Source organism: Falco biarmicus, chromosome 6 (genome assembly GCF_023638135.1).
Source record: "Falco biarmicus isolate bFalBia1 chromosome 6, bFalBia1.pri, whole genome shotgun sequence".
Classification (NCBI taxonomy): domain Eukaryota; kingdom Metazoa; phylum Chordata; class Aves; order Falconiformes; family Falconidae; genus Falco; species Falco biarmicus.
In genome coordinates, this window is record NC_079293.1 from 20,865,252 (window position 1) to 20,891,111 (window position 25,860).

Sequence of the window (25,860 nt, forward strand, 5' to 3'; positions counted from 1 at the left end):
GTGTATTAGTCAGAATACTCTTGAGGCAGGAATACAGAAACAGCAGAGGGTTGGATTATTCCAGTGAGTTGGTTTAAACCAGAGATCCTATGGAAAATTGTCAACTGAATATGCAGAAATGAAGTAGCAGGCAGTTAAGAAGCAAAGCTTGCAAGGATCCTCCTAGGTTACTGAGTCTTGGCATTTGCTTTATCAAAGAATTTATTATAGAATTCTGTTCATAAACTAAAGTGAGTTGTAAGATTTAGAATGATTATGTTTTCTTATTCTCATGAATACTACACTTTCAGAAAGAATTCACGGTACAGCAGGGCATAGTGAAGCAGAACTAAACAGAGAGATAGCTAATGATCTGTTTACTGGTCACACATGTCTTTTGAGTGATAAGAAAGAAATGTGTGATCTATAAGCAGAATCCAGAGAGAATACCGATGCTGGCAAGTGTGGAATTGTAGATCATTTCTTCCAGGGACAAAATATGGTAGTACTGTCGTAATTGAGAATTTGGAGGAGAACCCAGAAAAACTGGGGCACTAGGGCAAAGCAATCAGGGTACTGGACTGGACTTTACAATCTTAATTAATAAAATACATTGTTTGAAAATAGGAGTACTTAACTTCCAGAAAATCAGAGGATTGAAACTAAAGCAAAAATAAAATTGATTAATTCTGCACTGTAGTGAGATAATTTTGCTAATTTCCTTCAACAATAATCCTATAAATGTAATGGCAAATACTTCACTGTTTCGTACTGAACTGCAAAATATATAAAACTAAGTGTCAATATTTGTAGTATATATTTCTCTTCCACTCTCTCAACATACAAAATACTGACAAGATTGTTTTTTTCCTGTACTGTAGCAAAACCAGAAAACTATTCAAATACATTCCTAATAGCGACACTTGGTTTAAGGCTGGACAAAAACGGTCTGGCTTGTGAATCACCAGGTACTGGGCCATATGATGTTCCTCTTCACCTTCAAATAGCTGTACTTGTGAAAAATCTGCAATGAAAGGCAGCCAAGAGCTGAACTCAGCAGAGCAGCAGCAGAAGCAGCTTGAGGAAGTACCAGGAGATGATGTCAGAATATTTTAGCTTTGAGTGGTAGCCAGTATTTGAGGCCTCGTAGATTATTTCATGCAGGAAGAAAAACTGGCATGATACTCATGCATGTGGGTAATTGGGGAAAAAAAATATTATGTCATCCAGGGTGTACATGAGGACTGTTATAAAGAATGTTCTAGGAACAAACAGCAAATGTTAGTTTCCTTGTTACGGACTCACATAAGGCTATTCTTAAGTATAACTATATTACATTTAAAAGACAGTAAATTTGAGCAAGCATAATACTATGTTAACTGAACCATGCAACCATGGTTCTGGTATCTTACCTGTCTTTGATATGATTTGTCTAATGCATACCATTTACCTGTTTGCACACATGCAGTTAAATGCAGGTATAATCAATTTTATATGCTGGAAATCCTAGAAAAAACCCACCAAGGTCTTAGCCACTCTCAGTCAAATGACTTCTGTTTATGGTTTACTATTATGAAATACTAGAAAACAGGTTGAAAAAGGATCTTGATAAATTAACTCTATATCAAAGAGAAGCCAAGTATTTGACAGTTGTTTTCAGACCTTAATTTAACATGTTCTTTAAAAGTTTTAATGGCTAAAATTCCACAGCTTCACTGGGTATTGTATTCCAGGTCTTCATCACACTTATATTTAAAAATTTTTTTTCCCATGTAACAAAGTATCCTTTGCTGTAGATAAAGACTGTAAGTTGTTGTTCTAGGCCAAAATTACACAACTAGAGAATAATACTACAAGTTCTTTGTGCCAGACTAACTGCCGCCTTGCCTTTGTACAGCTTTTCAATCGCAGCTCATTCATGATTAGTCAAGCAATAATAAAAAAAAGCCACCTTTTACTCAAAATTCGTAGATACTCTGAAAAGATATGACAAATAGATATAGACTTTTTATATTGAAATACAGGTAATTTTAAATTCATCTTCAATCATAAATTACAAATTCTCTACAAAACCTTGTATATCTGATAGGAGGAATCCAATTCAAAACAAACAAAAAACTACATATATTAAAAACAAATCACAGTGGGAGAAGCTGGGTCTGAAAGGTGACTGCCTCCTACCTTAGTATCAGAGAATGATAATAAGCTCTTCAAGGAAGTCAACAACCTAAGTGGCTTTTACGTTTTTTAGAGAAATGTCTTTGGATAATTTCAGTTGGCTGGTTGTTTTTTTTTCTAATTAGTTTTACATTTGAGTGGTAATTTATGGATGTGTAGAAAGTACATGTAAATATTTATTATATTTTTCTTTACTTTTTTTTTTTCCTTAGGTTTAGGCATCTGTTTAATCTTCATTTAGTATTTTCTTGGAGTTAGCACAAGTTTTTATGATAATGGAAAGAAAAAAAAAAAGCATTTTAGGAAGTTTTCCCTTATAGTCCCAGCAGGCAACATTCTCTGAGAAAAATGAAACTCTCACCTACATCTTAGAGGACACAGAGCTGCCAACACTCTGTAGGACATCTCTCAGTGTATTTTCAGAATTATTTGCTCCATGGAATACAAGAACATAATAATCCTCAGTAAGAAATACTTAATAATATATTAATAGATTAATAGATTTCACAGAAAATTTAATTTCTTCCCTTCAAATTATATTTGACAAACAAATATGTTAACAACATTTTTACTACCTTGCAAAATCCTCTGGTTTATAATCAGTGGTCCATTCAAAAGCACCTTCCAGTGTAGGAGACCAACTGTAAATACACTGAATTTTCTTGAGAATTCTGTCAGTGGTTAGTGTAGATTTCAGATAGGCTGTCATTGTTTTCAAGGTGCAGGTAAGTTTTTTTTTTTTTACAAAAAAGTCTGTCTTGTCTTCTTCAAATCAAACAAAAAGCAAGATGAACCATCTTCGCTCCAAAAAGTTTGTGTAATGTTTAAACTGTGTAATTAAATGGAAGAATTAAAATGAAAGAGTCATCAGAGATCAAAATTTAAATTCCCAAGTTTACTTTTGCAAGGGTATTGATTCTACCAGTGTCAAAAAATTATATACAGTTCTTTTGCTTAATAGTTTTAAATTTTGCAGGTACTGCTTTCAGAACTGCTTATATACACAAAGACTGATTTTCTATTAATTTGTATGGTTATTTGCACCTGTGAAATAGATATATTTAAAAATATAAATGTGCAGAGAATTTTTGAAATACTAACTGCTTCATGCTTTTATTTTTTCATGTGTAATTGTTAAAAACACTGTTTAAAACTATCATGAAGAAGCAAACCTTCAGGTTTTACTTTCTTGAGCAATTTGGAGTACTCCCAAGGTTTGAAGGGCGGTTTTCGAAGAATCATCCTGGGAAACACAACTGTGGAAAATAAAACTCATTTAAAACCATTAATTTCTATATGAATTGTAGGAAACCATCCCTGCTGTAATGAGCTGCTGTGTATAATATGCTTTTACAATAGTAACAGCAGTAGAGCAATTCTTTTGAGTTACTCTTAGAAATGAATGTAAACATAATAAAATGGAGAAATTTTTCTTCCAAACTATGGAAAGGTAGGAATGTAGGGAAGGGTTAGTATACTGAAGTACCTCATGGCTCCAGAAAATAAAGCTGATACTACCAATGACTATTTTCACATACAAAAATAAGAAATGCAAGAATTTTTCAACATTCATAAGTACACTTAAGGTGCATTATTTCTAAAAATGCACACTAGAATTGTATGACATTTACAAACTTTATATGTCCAATTTCTGTGAGACAAAGATGAAGAAAATAATGACTGTACGTATTTGGGTGAGAGTCACCCTTAACGAAAATATGCAGATTAATAGATTTTTAAAGTCATAAAGACATCGCAGTTCATTTTGAACATGAGCAATGCTTCTCTAGATCTCCCCCCAATGATAAAAGTTCTAGTACTTTCAATCTCATTGTAGTATAGGATTCACTGAAACAGTATGTAGAAAAAATTGTTATTTTCTCCTTTTTTTGCAGTGTTTCTGATATACCATTATATAGATGAGTATACAAAGGGAAAAAAAAATCACTAAGGCGTCTCTTTGCAGATTATTAATTTCTAAAGATCAAATATTCAGTTGGTATTCTTTGAGCTAAAAAAATTATAATGCTTACAATATGCCATATAGTAATTTGTTTTAAAAAAAAACCAAAATGTTATAGATGGTTTTAGTTAACAGTATTCTTTCATAACAAATTTGGATTAGGCAAACAAACATTGTGTGGAAAACATCTATTACACCAGATATACACAGGTATTCTGTATCAGAATTTGACAACCATAACCGAATAATTTCAGTGTGGTGGGAATAGCTCAAAACATTTTAGAAATCTTAGAACAAAACTGTAATCTTACTAAATGATAAACAGAACCTTACACTACTCCGATTCAAATTAAGAAATCTAACAAAGCTAATATTAAATCTATTTTTTATGTGAGTTTAATTTCAATTTAAAATGAGTGTCATATGACCCTGATGTTTCATAGGAGACCTAAAAATCAGAACAGAAATACCCAGTCTGCATGGAGCTGGGGATTGTCTGTCTATCCAGGCTGATAGCTTGCAGAAGTTTGAAGCTGTGCTAAGAGGTTAGTACTACCATGGTAAGCACATGGTATGTCTTAAGTGTAAAGGCAACATGAAAGTTCAGCCCCAAGAGTTCTCCAGCTATCATCCACAGACGTTGTCCAGAGACGATTTCAAGCTGTAATACTCATGTTCTGTAGGAAGTCCTGAAGCTTCTGCCCAGAAAGTTAGTACTTCTCATGGCCCCAAACAACTATCCTTTCTATAAAAACATGAAAAAAAACATTCCAAGAGAAGGTCACCTGGCATGTACAATAGAAGCATATTAACTATTATTGTAATAATGTCTAAAGGTATCATAGTGCAGGTCATAATCTGCTGAAGTAATGTGAGGAGGGGAGAGTCATTTTCCTTTGTAGCAAAGAGATGAGAGTGAACTGCTGAATAAATTTTGGCCTCTTTCTTTTCCCACAAGGATAGACTTAGAGAAGTGTAAGAACAGTCAGGAGCATTCAAAAAGGGATCTACCTAACTCCATGCATGTTTCCGGCCGTGGCTGAAGCAGATTTGCAGACTTCTTGCAACCATGTTTGCTTGTGTCTTTTGGCAAAGAATTCCACATCTCTATTAATTCCTGTATGAAAAAGCACTGCCTTTTATTAGTTTGAAGCCTTACTTTTGTAAACTACAATTTTTGGACTTTGTCTTTTCATTACCTAGTCAACAGGTCATGAAAGGTCTTTTTCATTTTTTATTTTGATACACACTGCAGTCTTTTGATTAATACTGCAGTCTGTATGTAACTTCTCACTGAAATTTATCTGAGCTTAGTTATTTGTGAACATTTTGCTTAAACTCATTATCAGAACTTTCTCAACAGTGTTAGCTCTCACTTGCCCAAAAATATACAAATGTTTTAAATATGTAATGTTCTGCTTGTTTTAGTCTCTCCTCTTCATTTAAGTGAAGACGGACAATTTCCCAGTTATACCAAATACTTCAAATGTCTTGGGCAAGGAAAATGCATAGGAAAATTGGATTTCTAGGACAACCTTGTCAATGGCAGAATGACAGGAGGTCTCGAATGTTTCAAACCACTTTTATTCAGTACATAGGTTATTATTAAAGTAATTAATAACAGTTGTAAAACGCATACTAATTCTTTGGAAATACTTTTTGATGAACAGCAAATCTGAATCACAGAATAGTCAGGGTTGGAGGGGACCTCTGAAGATCATCTAGTCCAAACTCCTGATAAAGCAGGTTCTCCTAAAACAGGTTGCGCAGAGTCACGTCCAGGTAGGCTTTGAATATCTCCAGAGAAGACTCCACAGTCTCTCTGGGCAGCCTGTGCCAGTGCTCTGTCACTCTCAAAATAAGTAAGTTCTTCCTCATATTCAGGTTGAACTTCTTGTGTTGCAGTTTGTGCCCATTGACCCCTTGTCTTGTTGCTGGGCACCACTGAAAAAAGACTGGACCCATTCTCTTGACACTTGCCCTTAAGATATTTGTAGACATTAATAAGATCCCCTCTTATATATAGTGTATGTATATACTATTTATATATATAAACACACAAAAATTTCTCTGATTGAAGGCAATAGTTTTATAAATCCTCAAAAGACATAAGGACTGTCCTTCTAATGTCTCATTGCTGCTTTTTTTGGTTACTTTCCTGATTGTTACCAACAGTTGAAATTTTACTTGTTGGTTCATCCTGGGCAACTGGCTCTAGGTGACCTTGCTTCGTCAAGGGGGTTGTGAAACAGATCCCTTACAACCCCAACCATTCTATGATTGTGTGATTCTGATCCTTTCTAGAAATGGTATTTTTGCTACATTGTCATATTCTTTTCTGCAAGGTAATTGTTCTTGGGGTAAAAGAACAATTACACAAAATACACAACATGTATTTCTTCACTCAGGTTCAAAAAAACTAGAAACTAACAGCTTCACAGAAATCAGAATAGATTTGAATGGAGGTTTACAACTTGAAAATTCTACTTTAAATGTCATGATCCATTCAAATAATGCCAAGCATATATTCTTATCATGGTAAAGTTTCATTTAGCTATAGCAAAAGTTTAAAGAATACCACTGATGCTTTCCAGTAGGCTGATAAGATTTTCTTGGACTTCCAGTGCTCAGCTCTGCCCTCATCCCAGAATGGGTATCTCATCTTCAAAAGAGTCTTGAAGCTATGATTAATAAGAGACAAGGTGAAAGGAATTAGTTCAGTTAGCTTAACTGAATGTTTAAGTAGTCAGTAGAAAAGTATGCAAATTTTTAAAAGTAATCACTTGAAAGGTGAAAAGTGCTGTTCATATGTGACATTATGATTGTAAACCCATTCCTCTTTTTGTGCTATTAAAAAGCAAATAATCTTTGAAATCAGGAAAACCTATTTAATGAAAGAGTAATCATGAAGTAGAAAAGAAGTATCTCAGAAAAGGTATTCAAATGTATTTAAATGGTTCTAAAAAGTGCAATTAAGTATATTCATTTTATGTTACAGAAGGAGTTGAACTGGTTCACTCAAACCACAGTGTTCACTGGTCTCTATTTCTCTTTCAGAGTTGGAAGAGTTTATGTTTTAAAGACTATAGTTGCTTAATTCTTTTTCAAAAATATGATAAAATACTATGCAGGCCACATGCAAAAACTAACACAAAACACAAGTACAATAGATGCAGAACTTTGATATTTATGTCTCGAACAGTCCCATTTAACCTTGTGAATCCCTGTAGCTCACAGAGACCAACATTTGGCTGTTAAAGTTCTCAAGACATAAAAGCACATGTCAGCTAATGTAACTGTCTGAAATGTAGGGATCTATCTTGAGCAAGTGGAATATGTTTCTTTTATATTTTACGGAGATGAAGAGGAATCTCCAGAGGATGATTCATTGTGCCTATCTGAGAAGGGGATGAATTGCCCCGGGAAGGTACCTATTTCTCTTCATAAAACATACATTTTAGATGACTGATCATAAGTATTGTGAATCCCCTGTCTAATGCTCTTTCAGAGAAATACAGAACGTCTTTTTCTTGACATGTGAAAAAACTCCAGGGATGGGAACTGCGGGACCTGTTTCAGTGCTTGACTGTCCTAATAGTGAAAAAAATTTCATATATCAAGTCAGAACATCTCTTTTTTTCATTTTTTGTTATTGTCAGTATTTCAAATTAAGCTGGTGGGTATCATTTTTCCCCATTCCCAAGAAGTGTGCATTAAGGATGTCTAACAAATACCTTCAACAATGAATGCTCACAAGGAATTTGAGTGACGATTGCCACTTTCACCCTAAAATAGGGTCATAGGACAAAGAGAAGGAGGAGAGTACAGACTTTTCTCTGTCTGCTATATAATAACTCAATGGTTTTGCCACTCATCAGTGAATGTTAACAAAGTGGGTTTTGAATCCTCAAAGAACTACTTGCATGTTTTACATGACACAGATATTAATAAATTGTGAAATTTATGCTGGCAGAGGGACCACAACTCCAGACAATATCCCAAATATTCATTTTAAGAGTTGTGCTGTTCATTTCACATTAAATACGGAGTAGTTTTATTAGACTGGTTATGCAGCCTAAGGAAACAGAACAGAAGGTGATATTTGATGGAAATTTTAGTACCTAAATCTAGAAAGTAATCCTAAGGAAAACATATCCATGAGGTCTGCCCTTTCAGAAGCCCTTGGGGATATTAGCCTTATTGTCTACATTGATGTCTCTGTATAATGTCTTCCTGTCTTTGAACAAAACACCACAGTGTTATCAAATCCATTTTTTCCCATCCAGCTACAATGGTGTTTCAATCATCTTTCATCATTTGAACACCTGTTTTCCAGGTTTAGACATAAATGTCTGCACTTGCAAAATTGCACGAAAAGTACTTTTTGCAAAACTGGCCCAATTTCAGCACTTTGGAAAAGCCTGCTTCACTCTGAGGTTGCAAAAACAGCAGAAGTCAAATACAGAAACAAATACAATGAAATCACTATTTTAAATGCAATATTTAAAGGCATGTTAACTTGCTATTTCTACCAGTTCACTATTTAGAAATATTTGCATACATATCAGTGTATAGTGTAGTATCATAAAACTTATCCCATACATTGAGAAAAAAGTATAACTGATAATCTGTGGTATTAGTTTATATGATTTATATATTTATATAGTATGAGGTACAAATTACTGCCATTTTAAAAATTCTTCAGTTTAATTTTTGTTTCTATTTGTATCTAGGATAAAAGGCTGCATTTTAAGATTATTAATCATTGCAAGCTCTAGGACAAAAAAAGTACTATGAAACAGGAAAGGATTACTGCTTTTTATTTTTTTTTTGTTACTGACATACATCATGATGTTGTTGTTAGCATTCTGATACACAAAATCATTCACTAGCTATTTCACTATTGGTTTTGGTTTTTGCACAATAGTTTTGAATTCTCCAGGCTTGTTTCACAATTATTTTCTAGATCTGAATTTATTTTCCATTAAACAAGATGTTTCCAAGCCACAGAGCTAGCTGATTTGTTGTGAATGTGTCCTATATTTTTACCCTTTTCTCCTTCCATTACAATTAAAATTCTACCCCACTAGTATCTTCTCACGTCTCTTCTGACTTTGCTCCTGATCCCTCCTATGGTGCCCTAACTACTTACTAGCTATAGACTGGGAGTTCATCAGCCGTTCCACTGGCTAAACAGAGAAAACACATATTAAACCTCTGCTGCATCTGTTCTCTCTCACAAAAATTTGTCCCTTTGAGAGCTCTTCCTCTCTTTGTCTTTCTAATTCAGTTGAAAATGCTCTGTAGATTCAAAAGGGGTTACTTAGGTGAACCAAAGCATTTAACATACTGTGATACTATAACCTTCATCTCCTTAGGAAACTGAACTAAAAACATGTCTACTACGGAAGAGTGAATCATATAAAAGCAGATATGAATATTGCATTTAAGCTTGTGCTTCTCAGATACGTGTAGATAATGTACTGTACATTTTATGTGAGAACAGTTTTAAAGCCATTTAAGACTTTGCCATATGCAGTGGCAAACACAGGAAACCCGTAAATGTAATTAGGAAAGATTTTTCTTTTATTTGACTCTAAAGAAACTTGTTTTCAAAATATTACAAAACCTGTTAATGTTTGTTTAAAAAGGATACCTGAAACATGATAAATGGTTGTATCTTTGTTAAAATGTATTTGGATTATCACAGAAACTGCAGTTATTTCAATCTGCTTGTAATATTCCTGTGTAGCTTTGAATTATAATAATGTATGATTTTGCTGCTATATATCCTTTCTATAAGGTTTAATAATGAATTATCTTCTTTTTTCTTTTTGCTTGTTTTCCCAGTGAAAAAAGCAATTGAACTGAAATCAAGAGGAGTCAAGATGTTGCCCAGCAAAGACAGTAACCACAAGAATTCTGTCTGTAAGTTGTTCATACCATTATCTTTCATGATTACATATATCTTCTGCAGTCCTATTAAATATGCAAATCAAAGAAGGAGATATTGGGGAGCTATGATCATGAAATTATTATTACACTTTCAATTGTCAATGAATTAGAACTCTGTTGGTAATACTGCGGGTGTGGAAAGCAAAATCTGGTGTTGTAATGTCTGATAAATATGAGTATGTATAAAAAAAACCCAAACATTTTAGGTATCAGGATATTTTTATATATCGGTATATTTAGAATTCAGTGATGCAAGGCAAGTTGACAAATCCAGGCAGAACAGTGACGTATAAACTTCATCAGTTCAGTACTGGGGACAGTGAAGGTATCAGCATTTTCTGGATCTATGTTTATACTATTTGGTCTTTTTTCTTCCTCTCAGTTGATATCACAGTTCTAATTCTTCCCCCTCCCTGCCACACTATGTCCTGGTGACTGCCTCTTTCCACTCCTGTTATATAGCACAGCAGGGGTTAAGAACTTTAATTCCCAGTTTTTCAAGAAGATGGAGACCACAGTATCACACTCCCTTCATTGCATGCTTAGTTCACTCTGGAATTACACCTGTTTAGTCCCTCTACACCTTTTCCTCCATATATAGTGTAAGGGTAAAATCAAGATGATGCCTGTGGGACTATAAAGCTGTTATTTTCTTTGAGCATCACTTTCCTTGCACAACTGGCAATGTGAGTACTATCCTACGCTGAGACCTCTTTACCAGGCTAGTCTTGAAACAAGAAAAATTAGAAGATAATTTTATATTTTGGAGAGCAGAGAGTGCCTTAGGCCAAAAAAAAAAAGCCGGAGGGTAGGCCAGTGTTGACCACAACTCATTAAAAGTGCTTGTATCAATCCTAACATGTATTTGAATAAATTACTTCTTCATGTAATAACACAGAATTCAGTGGAGTGACACCTGGCCTGTGCTTGCCTCATGCTGTGCTATTCTGCAAGTACAGAGAGAATGAGTGTTTTGAAGGGTAATATCTAGGGAATATGATTTGTTCTCTGTGTTTCTGCAGTGCATTGTTTAATGCAAAGCGAGTGTTTTGGTATGCTCACTGGAACAAAAGAGGCACAACAATTTTCTTCTTTAAATAATGCACATTGATGGTGTGGCACTCAATAGGAACTTTTTATGCAAAGTGTAGCAGAAAAAGTTGGTTCATGTCTGTGGTGTTTGTATCTGAATGAGTGATTATTTCATTATTTATAAGTTATTTCTGGGGCTGTGTGATATCTGCTTACACTCTCAAAGCCCATACTGTCAGACACCACATTTAATTACAGAAAGTGAAAGTAAGACAGGCTATGGAAGAAATTATGAGGCAGTCTGCTGTTTACTTCAAATGTAATCTCTTTTGTCTTCTTTTCTTCTTTGCGTTTTGACTTGTAAAGCTTTATTATCATGTCTGACTTTTCATCAGTCTAAAAGTGCATTATTATTACCATTACTTTCACATATATGGAGCTTAGAAAAATTAAAAGATTAAGTTACAAAAAGTTGGATTCAAATATATTTTGCTGCTCTTTCTGATGTAAGCCTATAGTATTTAAGTATTTTTCTTGCTAGTAATTAGGTAGGTGGAAAAACTAATTGGGAATTCAACCTCAGAGAATTGATAAGAATGGATATTACCATTTGATGTCAATTAGAAAATCTCTAAAAAAGTAAAATAAAAACTAACACCTCTTCCCATATTTGTATGTTAGATCTTTTTAATAGTCTCCCTCTGCAAAATATAAAGCTTACTTTTGCATTTTGGTTTATGGGGGGGTAGATGGAATGTGAATATTGACATGACAAATGCTGGGAAAGCCTGCCTTGCGAACCTCAAGATCTGCAGAAAGCATTTTAGATTGGTACAACTCTTGTTAGGATTTAGGCAGAAAATGTTACCAATGTACAGATAATTCCTTGTGGAATGCAGAAGAGTATTTCAGTCGTATACAGCCATATCTCACTCCTCTCCTCCTGGAACTGACTGGATTCCTGGATGCTTTCTTTCAACCACTCTGCCATCCTTTCTAAAGAGTCAGGTAGCAAAGCATGGCTTTGGGATATAGGTGCCATGGTACATTTAGTATGGGAAAAAAATCATTACATATTATGTCACCTACCAGGGAAAGAACATGTTTTTTCTTTTTTTTCTTTTTTTTTTTTTTAATTATTTAGTACACCTGAAGGAAACATACCAAGTTAGTTAGAACCAGAATACTGCTAGTACCCTTTAGCAGTTGGGCATATGCAACTGAATCATGCTTAATTTATGGAAGGAAATGGGAAAAGGATGGGAAAGGTAATTGAACTAGAATATGGTCCTGGTTCACCCAGATATCACACTTGGCAAAGTTCTGGAACAGTAAAATGGGAGAAAGTAAATGGACAGGAATTTCTGATGATTACTTTTTCATAGTTGGTCCTTGTTAGTGCTTGAGCTGCCACAAATGTTGGCCAAACACAATACGAAGCATATTTTCCCTCAGTCATCTGAAGCTGGTAGCATCAGAGGAGCAAGGAGAGGTTTAGTTTATGAATCTGCTTAGGGGAAGTAAATCCAATTACATCTGATTTGCTGTCCATCTGTTTAGTTGCAGGCTCAGTCTACTTTTTTTCCCTTACTGAATTATTCTGATATGTATGGTATATTCCCAAAGTAAGTTACTTGATCCATCCTGCTATTGTTACTCTCTCTCATTCTAACAGTGAGTAAGCCTGCACTCTGTGCCCCTAATGTTTGTGACCTTTTTCTAAAACTATCTTGACTATACTCTGCATTGTAACTGATCAGATAAAAAATTAATTTTGATTGCTGGCTTTTGTATGAATATTCTCTCATGGCAATATTCCTGCCCAGCAACTCTGTTAGAGGGTGATTATTACCACTGAACATCTAGGCATTATCTTTACAGTAGAGGGATTGTACAAGAAGCATGTTGAACATCCAAGAGAAGGAGAATCCTAATAGAAATGGGCCATGCGGACAGACCATCATTAGGTAGTCACAGTCCTAAAAGGCTCATTTTGTAGGCAAGTAAGAGACACCTGTAATTCATTTTTTCGGGTCTTGCCTCTGATACATACCAGGCAGTTACTGCTGGTCATTCCATGTATGAAGAATAAAAAGTCAACACAGGTCTTGATCTCTTCAGTACACCAGTCTACAGAATATTGGAAAAGCAGGGCCATAACTGCAGACTTGCTGCTTGGCACCTCTCTGAATCTCTGGCCCTTGTGCAGCCCACAGCTACCCAGGGGCAGAGCAGGGTTAAGAGAGCAGACAGCCCTATCAGCCCATAATGCCCTCAGCCCTAATGCTGCGGTTACAGGACAGCCTCCCATTTCCAGGTCTCCTCACCAGCAGGAGGATAGAGCACAGGAATGCAGCAAACCCACAACAAATGCCAAGGAAATTCAGAGAGGTGAGAGTTGTCATATAAGATGAAAAATGAAAATGCTTAGAATGATTATGTGGTGTATGTAAATTTGCCAGTGCAATAATACTAGGAGGGGAAGGCAGCAGCAAGAATGAGGTATCTGATTTCCTATGTTTGCTTTTGTCACAATGCAGTGTGGGTAGTGGCCCAGGCCACAAAACACAGCAAACTTCAGGGAACACCCACATTCTCGATTAGCAACAATGATTAATGGATGAAATCTGAGTGATTCTTTAAAAATATGGCAGTCATATTGCACCATATTAACAGTTCATCGTAATTACTGAATATTGAGTGACTTAACCTTACTTTGCAAAGTCTTTAGTGTGTGAACTACCATGTTTTACAAAGTGAGAGTTCTGCAGGTATTCACTGAGTAAAAACCTCTTAAATGTCACTAAAGCAATTTCAGGCTTCTGTAGTATTATTTAAAAATACTTTTCAGACTACTGGGAAAACACATGCTAAATGGTTTGAAGTGTCCTCGTTTCAGCTGGAACACATTTAATTTTCTTCCTAGTAGCTGCATTTAGGATAAGAATAATGTTGATAACACAGTGATATTTTTAGCTGTTACTAAGTAGTGTTTAATACTAAGTCAAGGACTTTTCAGTTTCTCAGGCTTTGCCACTGAGAAGGCTGGAGAGGCCAAGAAACTATGGGGAAACACAGGACAGCTGACCCAAACTGGCCAAAGGGGTATTCCATGCCATATGATCTCATACTAAGTATATAAACTGGGGGAAGTTGGCTGGGGCGGGGGGGGGGGGTTGAGTGTTGCTGCTTGGGGACTGTTTGGGCATCAGTCAGTGGGTGGTGAGCAATTGTATAGTACTGCACTTGTTTTGTTTGTATTTTTTTCCTTGAGTTTAATTTCTGTCTTTGTTATCTGCCTTTATATTACAATTACTATTATTTTCATTATATTCTACTTTATTTAAATTACTGAAACTGTGCCCATTGGGGGAACAGGGCAGTGAGTGAGTAGCTGTGTGGCACTTAAATGATGGCTGGGGTTAAATCATGACACAGAGCATGATTTTAGCTTGAGTAAGATCAATACATCATCTGAAAGCTTAAATACAGTTTATCTAAACAATGCTTCACTCTGAAGATGATAAAAAGGTATTTTAAGACAATGATTTTGGCCATGTAGAGACAAAGAGCAAATGAGTTTACAGACTAAGTATTGATTGGTTGCAGCACATTAAGGTGAATTAATAGCACATGCTGTTGAAAGTCCAGTGATTAATACCAAAACAGGATTACATTGTTAATTCACTATATAAAAAGGAATAATGACAGCAGTCATTATTTATTTTATTATTGAGTAACTCTGACAAAAATGGCTTAGTACATTGTAATGTAAAGGTGAAAATATGTTAGTAGCAAAATTTTAGGATCGAATTCTGTTGCTTATCGATATATTCCTTGTGTTTTAAATAAATTGGCAATTTCACCTTCTTGACATTTGGCTACTGGTACATTTAATTTCATGGAAGCAAAATGATGACTAGTAAATGTTTTGCTTTTCAGTTAATGAAAGAGTATTTCCCTAAGAAGGACATTATTGGACTAAATAGTTGCATTTAATAACACAGTTTTCTGACTGTTTTTTTCTTAATCCTTAGCTTGTCATGATATAAATTTATTATTATTAATAATATTTAAATTATCTTATTCATTGTTTCCCCAGAAGTATTTTATTGCTTAATTCATTATTAGCATATTTTCCCAAAATTACTTTAGGAAAAATACAAAACTATGTAATAATTCAATATTATTACTTTTAAAATGCACATGTAATGGCAACATTTCCTCCAAATTCTAAACTTTTTTGAGTATTTCTGTTATATTGAATCTTCACAGGTAAGAATCCATTTCTTACTGAATTTTAATTTTAAGAGGCTATCATGGCTGTGTCCAGGTCAAATCATAATCAAGAATAACTGTTAAGTATTCATTGTTCTGACAGTTTTCAGCCTCAAATTTGAAACAAACAAACAAACCAACACCAAAGCTATCTTGCTTTCTAAAATTATACTCTAATCTTATAAAAATTTAAACTAGTCAAAGAGAGCTTCTAGTGCTTTATCCTTTATTAATTTAGGAAACTTAGCATTGGCAATCAGATTGATCACCAATAAACACGATGTGAAATAAACCACCCAAATAATTATAGGTGGTCATGTATCAAAAGATCCTATGCTCTGGATCTTTTGTGCTTAAGAGCTCTCAATATGCAGTCTGTTTTTCACTGTAAATATTTTTAATATTATATGAAATTAGTTTTGTTGATATTTTTTAAAGGTATTAACTAAGTATGAACACTAGGATAGAATAGAGTCACCATAGAAATAATGATTAAAAAAAAATAAAAAATAACCCTGCTGGCAAGTAGATTTGCTCTGCTGAAATTGCTCTGGTCTGTGCCCTTTCAAGCAAGCATGAATTTAAGAGCACTAGAGGAATAAATATAACATCAATCTGTCTCTTTGATTGGTCTCACTGTCAGCTAAAACAAGTAAAGCAAATATGGAAATGCTGGCAGCTTTCAGGCTTGTTTTTGTTCTGGGGCACACAGTAGTGTTTGTAAGTTTTTCGAACAAGACTTAGGGGACCTGTGCCCTGTTCTGACACACAGGTGATCAGTTTGCCATTGCTTCCAAAAAAAAACCCAAAGGAACAAGAAAAGGACAACACCATATCAAAAGACATACTTCACTCCGGCATTGTTTTTTATAGCATTATCTGCTTTGTGTCCTTTAAAAAGAGAAATTTCTAATTGAACATCTTGGGATTTCCTTTTACAAATACCACCGTCTTTTAAAAAGCTCTGTTTCCTGGGCTCTTCATAAAGCATTGCAACACAAGGGTGAAAATTGGCAGGATTAATCTGTAGCTCTTTTCTCGCCTTTGTTGAGCATCTATTCAGCATCTTCCATGTTTAGTGGCAGATATACCCCTTCCATAGGGAAAACAGAGACCTTTGCTTAAAACTTCACCAAAAAAAGGACTTGAAATATGTACATTTCAGATTGAGATTCCTCAGAGGAAGCCCAACCAGAAGACTATTAGGTTCTAAGATCAGTTTGGCGGCTGATCTCTCCAATTTGTTTCTGTCAGAATTATCTTTGAATGTCTCAGTATTCTCAGTGGAAGTTACTCTGAGATTGTGTGTTGTATTGTATTACATTAATTTACGGGCCCTGAAGGTATTCTCATTTGTAAGTGCCCAGTCAGAAACTTCCTAAATGTCTACACAGTATCATAAACTCTCCAGCATTTTCAGTCAAGAAACCTATTTTTCAACCTTTGAAATCCACACCTTGAAAAGAAAGCATTTTTTCAAGTTTGCATTTATATTGTACATCTCTGCAAATGAAGGAAAAGTTTGTTTATAACTTACAGATGTATTCATTACAAGGTTAGGAAAAAGAAAGCTTAAATAACTAATACTTTGTGGGCCCAGCATGTCTTCAAATGTCCAGTTTTATTTCAGAAAGCCTTTTTGCAGAAATACTGATCATATGTTAAGTGTTCAGTTAAAAACAATGAAAAAGAGGGAAGTAACACTTAAAAACACTGGCACTTTCATACAATTGGTTAAGGGATAAATCTCAGATCATTTAATATTAAACATGTCCTTGTTATATGTGTATTTGTATACATACATATATATACACACGCTCACACAATTGTTGACAACTACATAACACGTAGTATTCCATTACAACATTTAGCATATGTCTAATAAAAGATTAATGAATCTTTTTCCTCTTTTACTAAGTATTATAGGATGAAGTTGGGTAGTAGGAAGAAATAACTGCAGCTTTAACCTCTAACAGTTTTATAAAGCTTTAATAAAGCAGGAGGGATAATTACCCTGATATAGTTTGTCCTATCATAGAATGTAATGATACAGAGTTGCCCAAGTGTTAAAGAATTTAGGATCTTCAGAGAAGGTGAGTATCCCCATGCAATGAAATTCTACAGTGCTATTTTACTAGATTGTATAAATTGCTTCATAAATCAGGTTAGTAAATTATACTTGGTGTTTCTAAATAAGCCTTCATCACGGCAGGAGTTTAAATATCTTTTCAAATACTATGCAAAAATCTTGCTGTGAAGAGAACTACTGCCTAAATATATTTGTGAAGAAAAGCATCACTTGTAGCTACAAGCAAAACAAGGTGCTTCATCAATTATTTAATACATCATTTGCATATATAATTTGTAAAATAACCAAAAGAAAGTATCTATTAAAATATGTAAAACAAGATGTAATCTGATTGAATTACGGATGGTTAAAATGAATTGTTATCCAGCTAGGAAGCTGAAACTGCCATTAAATAATTTTCATATACAATTATAGAACATTACTGATTATCCAAAGTGAATGTTCATACTGCAGGCTAAATTGACATTGAATTCTGTTATTTTCAAAGTCAAAGACTTAAGAATAAGTAACCTGCTTTTAGCAATTGCAATTCTATATAAATTAAATATTCATAGAAAATTAAAATATAAACCTTCATACTTTTATATGGTTCTGTTGGCTTAGCTCCCATGCACAGCTGTTAAAAATATACACGTGGGCAATAAATAGGTTGTCAAAATTAAGTCTGTAGATTCAAATAATGTATGTAATTTATGAACGCATTCAGAAATTGTGGGTGGGTGAATTCAGACTTCTGGAACATAAAAAAACATTAAAACATTTTTAATTAAAGAAAGAAGTATGACATTGTTCTATGTAGTGAAGGTGTGCTGCAGAATATAGATATCCTCAATGTCAAGTCCTTTGGAAGAATCATAGACTTCCCACTTCCTGCAAGGAGATTTCCACTTACCACAGAGGCTAATATTGCAGTTTTAGAAGTTTGACACCAGCTTCATAATTCATGCATGTTGAGTACAAATTCAGATCCTGGTTTTCTAAATCCAGGTTGTGGGAGAGTATCTTCAGAGTTTGATAGAAGGTCGTGGACTACTTTCCTTCTTTAACATTTCTTCTGTACACTGTGAAACACATTGGAAAATAATTTCAACTGTGTTGGCATAGCATTTCACTGTCAGTTAGCCTGTCACAATAGAACATATCTATTCCTGCAGCTCTTCTGAGCAGAACTGCAAAGTACCAGTGTCAGATATGTTTGGAACAGGGGAGTTTTGTTAGATGACAGCTAATTTATCAGCTTCAGAACACTTTGAGTCCACTACTCCTTCTTCAGTTTGCTAAAGGGAAGTAGAAAATTTACACAACACTTGAACAATGTATCATTTTACTCAATAATGTGGATTGAAGAGCTTGAAATATTTTTGGAATGTGAACCAAAATAACAGGAAGGAACTAAAATGGAAATAAATACATTGGGTTACATCTTGAAAGGACTAGTTGCTGATTTAGGGGAAGAGAATTATTCAACATGATGTGTCTTTCAACTGAAATTAATAGAACATGTTGTTCTTAAAAAAAAATACACAACTACATACTTTAAAAATTATAAACAGAAAGAACAATTAAAAAAAATCCCCAAATACCTGGCTAAGTTTTCTGTTATATGTCAGCATATTTTTAAAAGAAGGGACTGTAAGTATGGTGTCTGGCTTGTATGTATGCTTCTATCATACAAACTGCCTGAACTCAGGTAAGAGCGACAAGATCACTGTGTTATATATCAAAGTAATGCAAGTTTTAATACTTCTAATGGTGATAAAAGATTTTTAATTCTGAAAAGTTTTAATCTAACAGGAAATAATTGTATCTCAAAGTCCATATTGTTCTGTTAATACAACCATTTATTTGATTTCTGTCACCTCACTGTCACAATATTTTGTGATTCAATGTCCTAACTTGAAAAAAAAATGCATAAGCATGAGATGTGTGAAAAATGTGTGCACGTCTTCCCTAGTTTTATGCTTTTGAACTGAACTCTGATGCTCAATGTCTCTGCTAGAGGAGCTGTAAAGTCAGTGAATTAACAAGAGCAAAGCAGTATGATTTCTTTAATATGATACTTCATGTGCCATATATTATTTTATTCAGGATGCTAGTTTTTATTGCTGTATCAGCTTTTCCTTCATGTTTTTGAAGTCACATGGAAAACCTGTTTCATACTGAGAAGTCATATGGTTTTGTCTCAATTCTACAAGGCCTTGTTTTCAGAAGTCTGAAAATGCATCTGCAGTACAGAACAGCAGAAGCTAAAATAAACTCCTTTGTCATAAACAACACTTACGTTGAGATTAAAAATATATCATGAAGCAACACCACTGGCTTGGATATCACTCTACTGTATCTGTGGGATAGAATAAAAATTGTATCCACATTTTAGCATGTGAAAGTTCAAAAGCATTCAAGTATTTATTTGTATTAATTTCTTTGTTGTTTTTCAGTTAAATCAATCATAGTAATTTCTGGTCTAGTCCTTAAGCGCAAGTGCTAATGTGTAAGACAGGCTTTATCATGACAGAGGAGGAGACTTTTTTGAGAGGCAGAACTAAAATCTCACATCACTTTCTTTATAAAGACAGAACGTGCCCTGAATTTGTCAGGTGTGCTATAAAATAGTTTTTCTGTTTTCCAGTGTTTCAGTTCTTGTTCTCTCATTGCTCCTTCTCTTTTTGTATGTATTGCATCTTAATTTTGTTCAGAGCAGCCCATACAGTGCTGTGTTTCAGTTTTGTGACCAATACTATGTTGATAACAAAATAGTTTAGACTGTTGCTGACCAGTTCTTACACAGTGTCGAGGCTTTTCATTTTCTCATTCTGCCCCCCACAGCAAGTAGGCTGTGGGGATGGGGGGAGGTGGGGGGGTGGGGGCTGGGGTAGGGGTTGGGTCAGGCGTTTGGGATGGGACACAGCTGAGACAGCTGACTCAAGTTGACCAAAGGAATGTTCCATGCCATGGAACATCAGGTGTGTCAACGAAAACTATAGGTAGTCTTTCCAAGACAGCCATTGCTAGGAGGCTAGCTGGGCATTGGTCTGCCGAGGGGGGAGGTAGCGAGTGATGTGAGCTACTTGGGAGGTAGTGAGTGATGCCTTTGCATCACTTGGCTTGGGGTTTTTTCCTCTTTTTTTTTTTTTTTTCCCCCCCATTTCACTTGTTAAACTGTGTGCTTTCTCAGCCTACAAGTTTTTTTACTCCGTTTTGCTGTTCCAATACTTCTCTGTATCCTGCTGGGGAGGTGGTGAAATAAATGAGGTGCTTAGTTGCTGGCAGGGGTCAACCCACCACAGTGTAGAAACATTTCACTAACCATAACCTAATTCCTGTATGAAATTAGTCTCTTCTGAATATCTTTGCTCCTTCCATGCTATAGCCCTGTTGTCATGTCATATTTTCCCCCCTTTCTATCTTTACACAGTCATTTCTCAGTTCCAGACACTGTCCAGAGAGCTGGTCTCCCTCCACATCCTTATTCCTTCATTCCTTCCATCTGCTGGTCTCTCTTCTTCCTTCATTTCTCTCCTCAGATGTCATTTATGATTATCGACCTCTCTGCATGCCTTTCACATTCTTCTCCCTAGCTATCTCAGTCTTTTTTCTGTAACACCCCCCCACCCCCACCCCCATTTTTTTTTCCCCCTCTTGTCAAACTGGACTGGTACTTTCCAATGTTCTGACAGTTGCCTTTAAATCCAGCTCTTGTTCCCTCTGTATTTGAATCAGACAACTGGCTTCTTCTCTCAGGAAGGCCTGGTAGAAGAGTGGGTGGTTGTACAGGAAAGATCAGCTCTCAGTTCAGCACCCAGAACTGGATGTGTGGCTGGTGTCTGGAAGTGGAGAGTACTACAGGGGTAGCACACTTCACAGTCCTAGGTTTTGTTAAATTTGACATTTATTTGGGATGTACTTGCTAAAACCTGTTTCTCTCAATTACATGGAATTGTTGTTTCCCAAAGTCCTTCCATTCAGCCATTTTTAGTATATGCTAGAAGAGCAAAATGCACATCCTTGACACAAAGGTCATTTTTGCAGCAAATCTAAATTTTTAAGTATGGTGGTGCTTATAGATGCCATGGAAAAGGTAACCATTTTTTAGTGTGGAGAACTGGATTATTTTTTTTTTTTGCTCTCTCAAAAATTAATGAGATGAATAAACAATAATACTTTCCATTTAAAGAATAATAAATAAATCCAAAGCAGACAACTTAAAAAGAAAATGTAAACCCCAACAGCCTCTGTTTGATAAATGTATGTAAGTGAAAGAAGAACTTTAAAAAAAAATTGCTGAACAACTTAAAAACAATTGAAAGCATCAGCCCTGCTTATAGTAATTTACCTGTTCTTTGTTCCTGTTTTGCCACCCACTGAACTCCCTTCCCTTAAATGTATAATTAGACATTACTAATTGAGGCTTTAGAGAAGTATTACACAACCTCACTGATGAACTGCTGAAATATTCAGGCTAAGCGTCACAGACATTTATCAACAAAAGGCATGGGAAGTCAGAATTCAGTTTTGGGGGAAACTGGTGAAGCATACCTAGGGAACATAAGGAATAAAGCAAATATTGCATATTTTCTTGGATGATTTTCATTAGAATTTAACAACAGTAAAGAGATGTGAACTAACAGTGGATCTGCACAGGATAGTTTAGTGCAGTCAGAAGTCGAGGAAGTTCACTGAATTTCTGAAGATCCTCAGTGGTGGTTCCTACAGGCCCTATGGGTTGTCCACTTTGGCTGGCTCCTTCCAATTTGTATTGTAAACTATGCAGCAACTAATCAAAGCACAACACTTGGGTCCTAACATCCTCAAAAGGAGGAAAACCTTGCCTCACACTCATCTGATTATGATATATAGGATTGATGGCACATGAGCTCAATTTTATACCTTCTGTGATTTTACCCCTACTTAAGGAATTTACATATGATCGCTGTCATATGTGGCACAGGAGTGACTTGCAAGTTAAGTACATTCCTGCTAAGTTATTGTCAGGCTAGCCACAATTAGCAACAAGGTAAACACAGAATAGAAATTACATTTTTTAAAAAAGGAAAAATGTTACCAATACCTTTATTTCACAGTTTGAGACAAACTAGTGTTTACATCACTTCCCTATTTACATGTAAATGTAAAAACTTTCACATGGATGTAACATATGTATCTATACAAACATATGTACAAAATCTTAAAACCTTTATTTCTCCTTCATTTAGGTTATTTTAGTCAGTGTCAGTGGAAGAGAGCACGGTAGTCTTTGTTTTGGCTTCCTTGGTACTTGTTCCTATAGCTTCATTTCACTAATGCAAACTATTTGATAGGCTCTTTGGTGAATAGTTGTTTTAGCAAACACCCGTTTTGTTGGCAAAGGTTGCTACAGCCCTGCAATTTTACAGGACAGTTAGAGGACAATTCCTTTTCTGGATCTAAGGATCAATCCACATAACATGGAAGAGTTAAAGCAGTTATAAAAAATATCTAGGAAAATTAGTTCTTAAGATCAGAAAAATGAGATATTTTATACTGATTTTATTCTAATGTGATGGTTGGTTAAATCATTATTGCTAAGGCTTCAATTTTAAAAATTAAATTAAACTAAAATTTAGTCTAAAACAGAAATCCATACTTCATTTGTGAAAGTTAGAGAGCACAGCAAAGAGGGGCTTAGGCTGGGCAGTCTTGAGTAGCCCTATCTGTAACATCGTAATTGGCTCCACTTCAAGTAATATTTTTCAAATGATTAGAAATAAATAAAACACTTCTATAAAATATATATACAGCTTAGAACATCATTATTAAAGGGCTTTAACTTGTGGTCTTTAAAGAAAGGGGGGGGGAAGCCTTTTCAGATTCCATTTCACAGTGTTTTAAGTGGAAAAAATAACTCATAAAAGCTTAACTATAAAGACTGGAATGGTTGTCTAGCTATTTAGAATTCCCGATAGACAAAGGGCTGCACACCATTACCTGTAACTGCATAGCTGAGGAAAAGTAACAACTTTGCATCCAAAAGAAACAGGGCTTTTGAGACCTCATGAAACAATTTACATGCAATACCAGCACAAAATATGTTCCCCTTGCTTCTCACAGTTTATACCCTTGGTGTCACAAAGGAGCGAAGAGCAGGCTCAGTCCTTCAGCACAGTGGCAGTTACATCAAAGGTTCACAGCATGTTTGCAAAAGAAAGGGAAAGGAGGTAGAAATGATAATTTGAAGAAAATAGACTGACAGCAATGTTTTTTCTTAAATGTATATGCCTGCAGTTTTCACAAGGTAGAGCATTTCTGCCAAGAAAGATGGCAAAGGAGAAGAAAAGTATTAGTCAAGAGGTCAAGACTAAATACCGTTGTTGTGGTTCACATGCTTATTTTTTTACAGTTCCCTACAAAGTCTCTGTTGGTCTTTCTCTTATAATAGGAAAAGGTTGGCAAAATTTTTTGTATTATATGCACAACACCAATCTCTACACTAAAGTCTACTAAACAGAGGAAACCAAAGGGAGTGCCATTTTATGACAGTTGTATAATGGATCCTTGTTTTAAACACGTAAGGAATAAAAAATGTTATAAAGAATAGAGGTGAAAATGCCTGATGTTAAATTATTTTCACAGATTTTAGAAGAGCAAAGATTACTTCAAATCTCTCCTATTAATGATGTTTAGGTTTAAAAGAGTAGTTTGCATAATGATAACTGAACCTTGAGGTTCATCAGACTTGCTAAGGCTTCTGTGATACTATCTTTGGATTGTAGAGCCCAGATCATAGTGGTGTGTAATACAGTTTGACTTTTTTGCTATTCATCAAACTTAAATTTCCCTTCTCTGACTGAACTGTTCCCTGGATTATAAGGCATTACAGAGTGATACTCTTGTTTTACTTGAAAAAACTGTTTCAGTTTCCGCAAAAATATTTATTTAACAACATTTTGGAGCCAGAAGAAAGGCTTTGGTGCCCTTCCTCCTTGGCACAGTGCCCTAACCAGAAGGCTAGAACCATTCAGCTCTAATTTTCTGAACTACTTGTAAGGAATTGAAAAGGTTTTGAAAGAACACATTTTTGAAATTGTTACTAGCCTACTAGCTATGGCAGTCACATAACGAAGGTAGTTAGAGGTATCTGATCAAGTCAGAGGAAGAACCTGAGTAATTCTTTTCTTCCCCCTGGATAAGTAGTCTCCACAGAAAAGAACTGAGCAATACTATTGTTTGTCACATATTATGAATGACAAACAAGGCTATTCAACTGTTTCTGGGTTTACTTTGTCTATATAAAATGTCCACACTTAGAATTTTACGGTCGGTTCAGTTCATAGAAAATTGAGAAAACACAACAGTTCAATGTTAAATTGCTGTCTCAGAATGCAGTGGTTCAGCTTTGAATTGAAACATAATTTCTGTAATATTAACATCCATTCTTGGCAAGTTTATTTCAGCAAGCTCTTCCCAAAAAATTGGAACTGTGGGACTGCAAGTGCAGAAGAACTCCTTTTTTATGTTATATATATATTATAAAACTGATTATTTATAGATGCTGGAGTAAGGAACATTCTTCCTTGATAATTATGCCTGAAATCTTAATGATAGTTCAAGATTCATCCGTAGACAAAATTTTCTAAATGTTATAAGCAAATATTAAGATGGGTTGCACCATCAGTGAATTATTTGTAAATAGAACTCTCAGAATCTCAGGAAGCAGTTAGCATCTTGAAAAATTGGGAGATGCCACATGTTTCCATTGCACTGAAGCAATGCCTGAATTTGACTCTAGAACTGGACTTCTAAAGTCTTTTTTAGGATGTATATGTGCATAATTTATGTTTGCCCTCCAAGTTAGCTGGAATGCTACATTTGATTCAGATATGTATATAATAAATAATGTATAAAATGAATATGGCCCTGTGCTACCAGTGCTGTACAGCTTTTGGGTCAAAACTCACATTCATGGACTAGGAGCATGGGCATCGTGGTACATATCTCAGCAAAAGTCTTTGGAGGCATGCCTCATCCAGTAATAAGGCCAATTTTAAGTACTTTATAAAAAGCTCTAGGCAGCAAAATTTGGTAAAAATATTTTTTCCCCTTTGAATAAACCTATACAAAGTTATCAATGACAGTTTGAATTGCAAATGTCTCTGGTATAATCCAAATCCAGCTATTCATGAGACATAGCATTTATTTCTGCACTTTTAATTCATCAATTTTTGTATTTTTAAACCAATTGCATATTTTATCACGTACATGCATCAAAATGAACCTTAAAATTAAACCTAGAAGAGTCAGTTAGTTCAAATTTTCCTCCCAGTACCTGACTTAAAATTTCTTCTGTCAAAATTCTTTGTCGTCCTGTTAAAATGCTTATGCAGAAAACATAATATAAATACATAAATTT

The 25,860-nt window shown here is 35.0% G+C and overlaps 1 protein-coding gene across 1 annotated transcript in view; it reads left to right on the forward strand.

Moving 5' to 3' along the window:
• Positions 1-25,860, forward strand: part of CSMD1 (CUB and Sushi multiple domains 1) — a 1,210,323-nt gene that overhangs the window by 738,070 nt on the left and 446,393 nt on the right. The window contains exon 7 of the mRNA XM_056344568.1: positions 9,971-10,048. Coding sequence (XP_056200543.1) covers positions 9,971-10,048 — 78 coding nt within the window. The remainder of the gene's footprint in view (positions 1-9,970; positions 10,049-25,860) is intronic.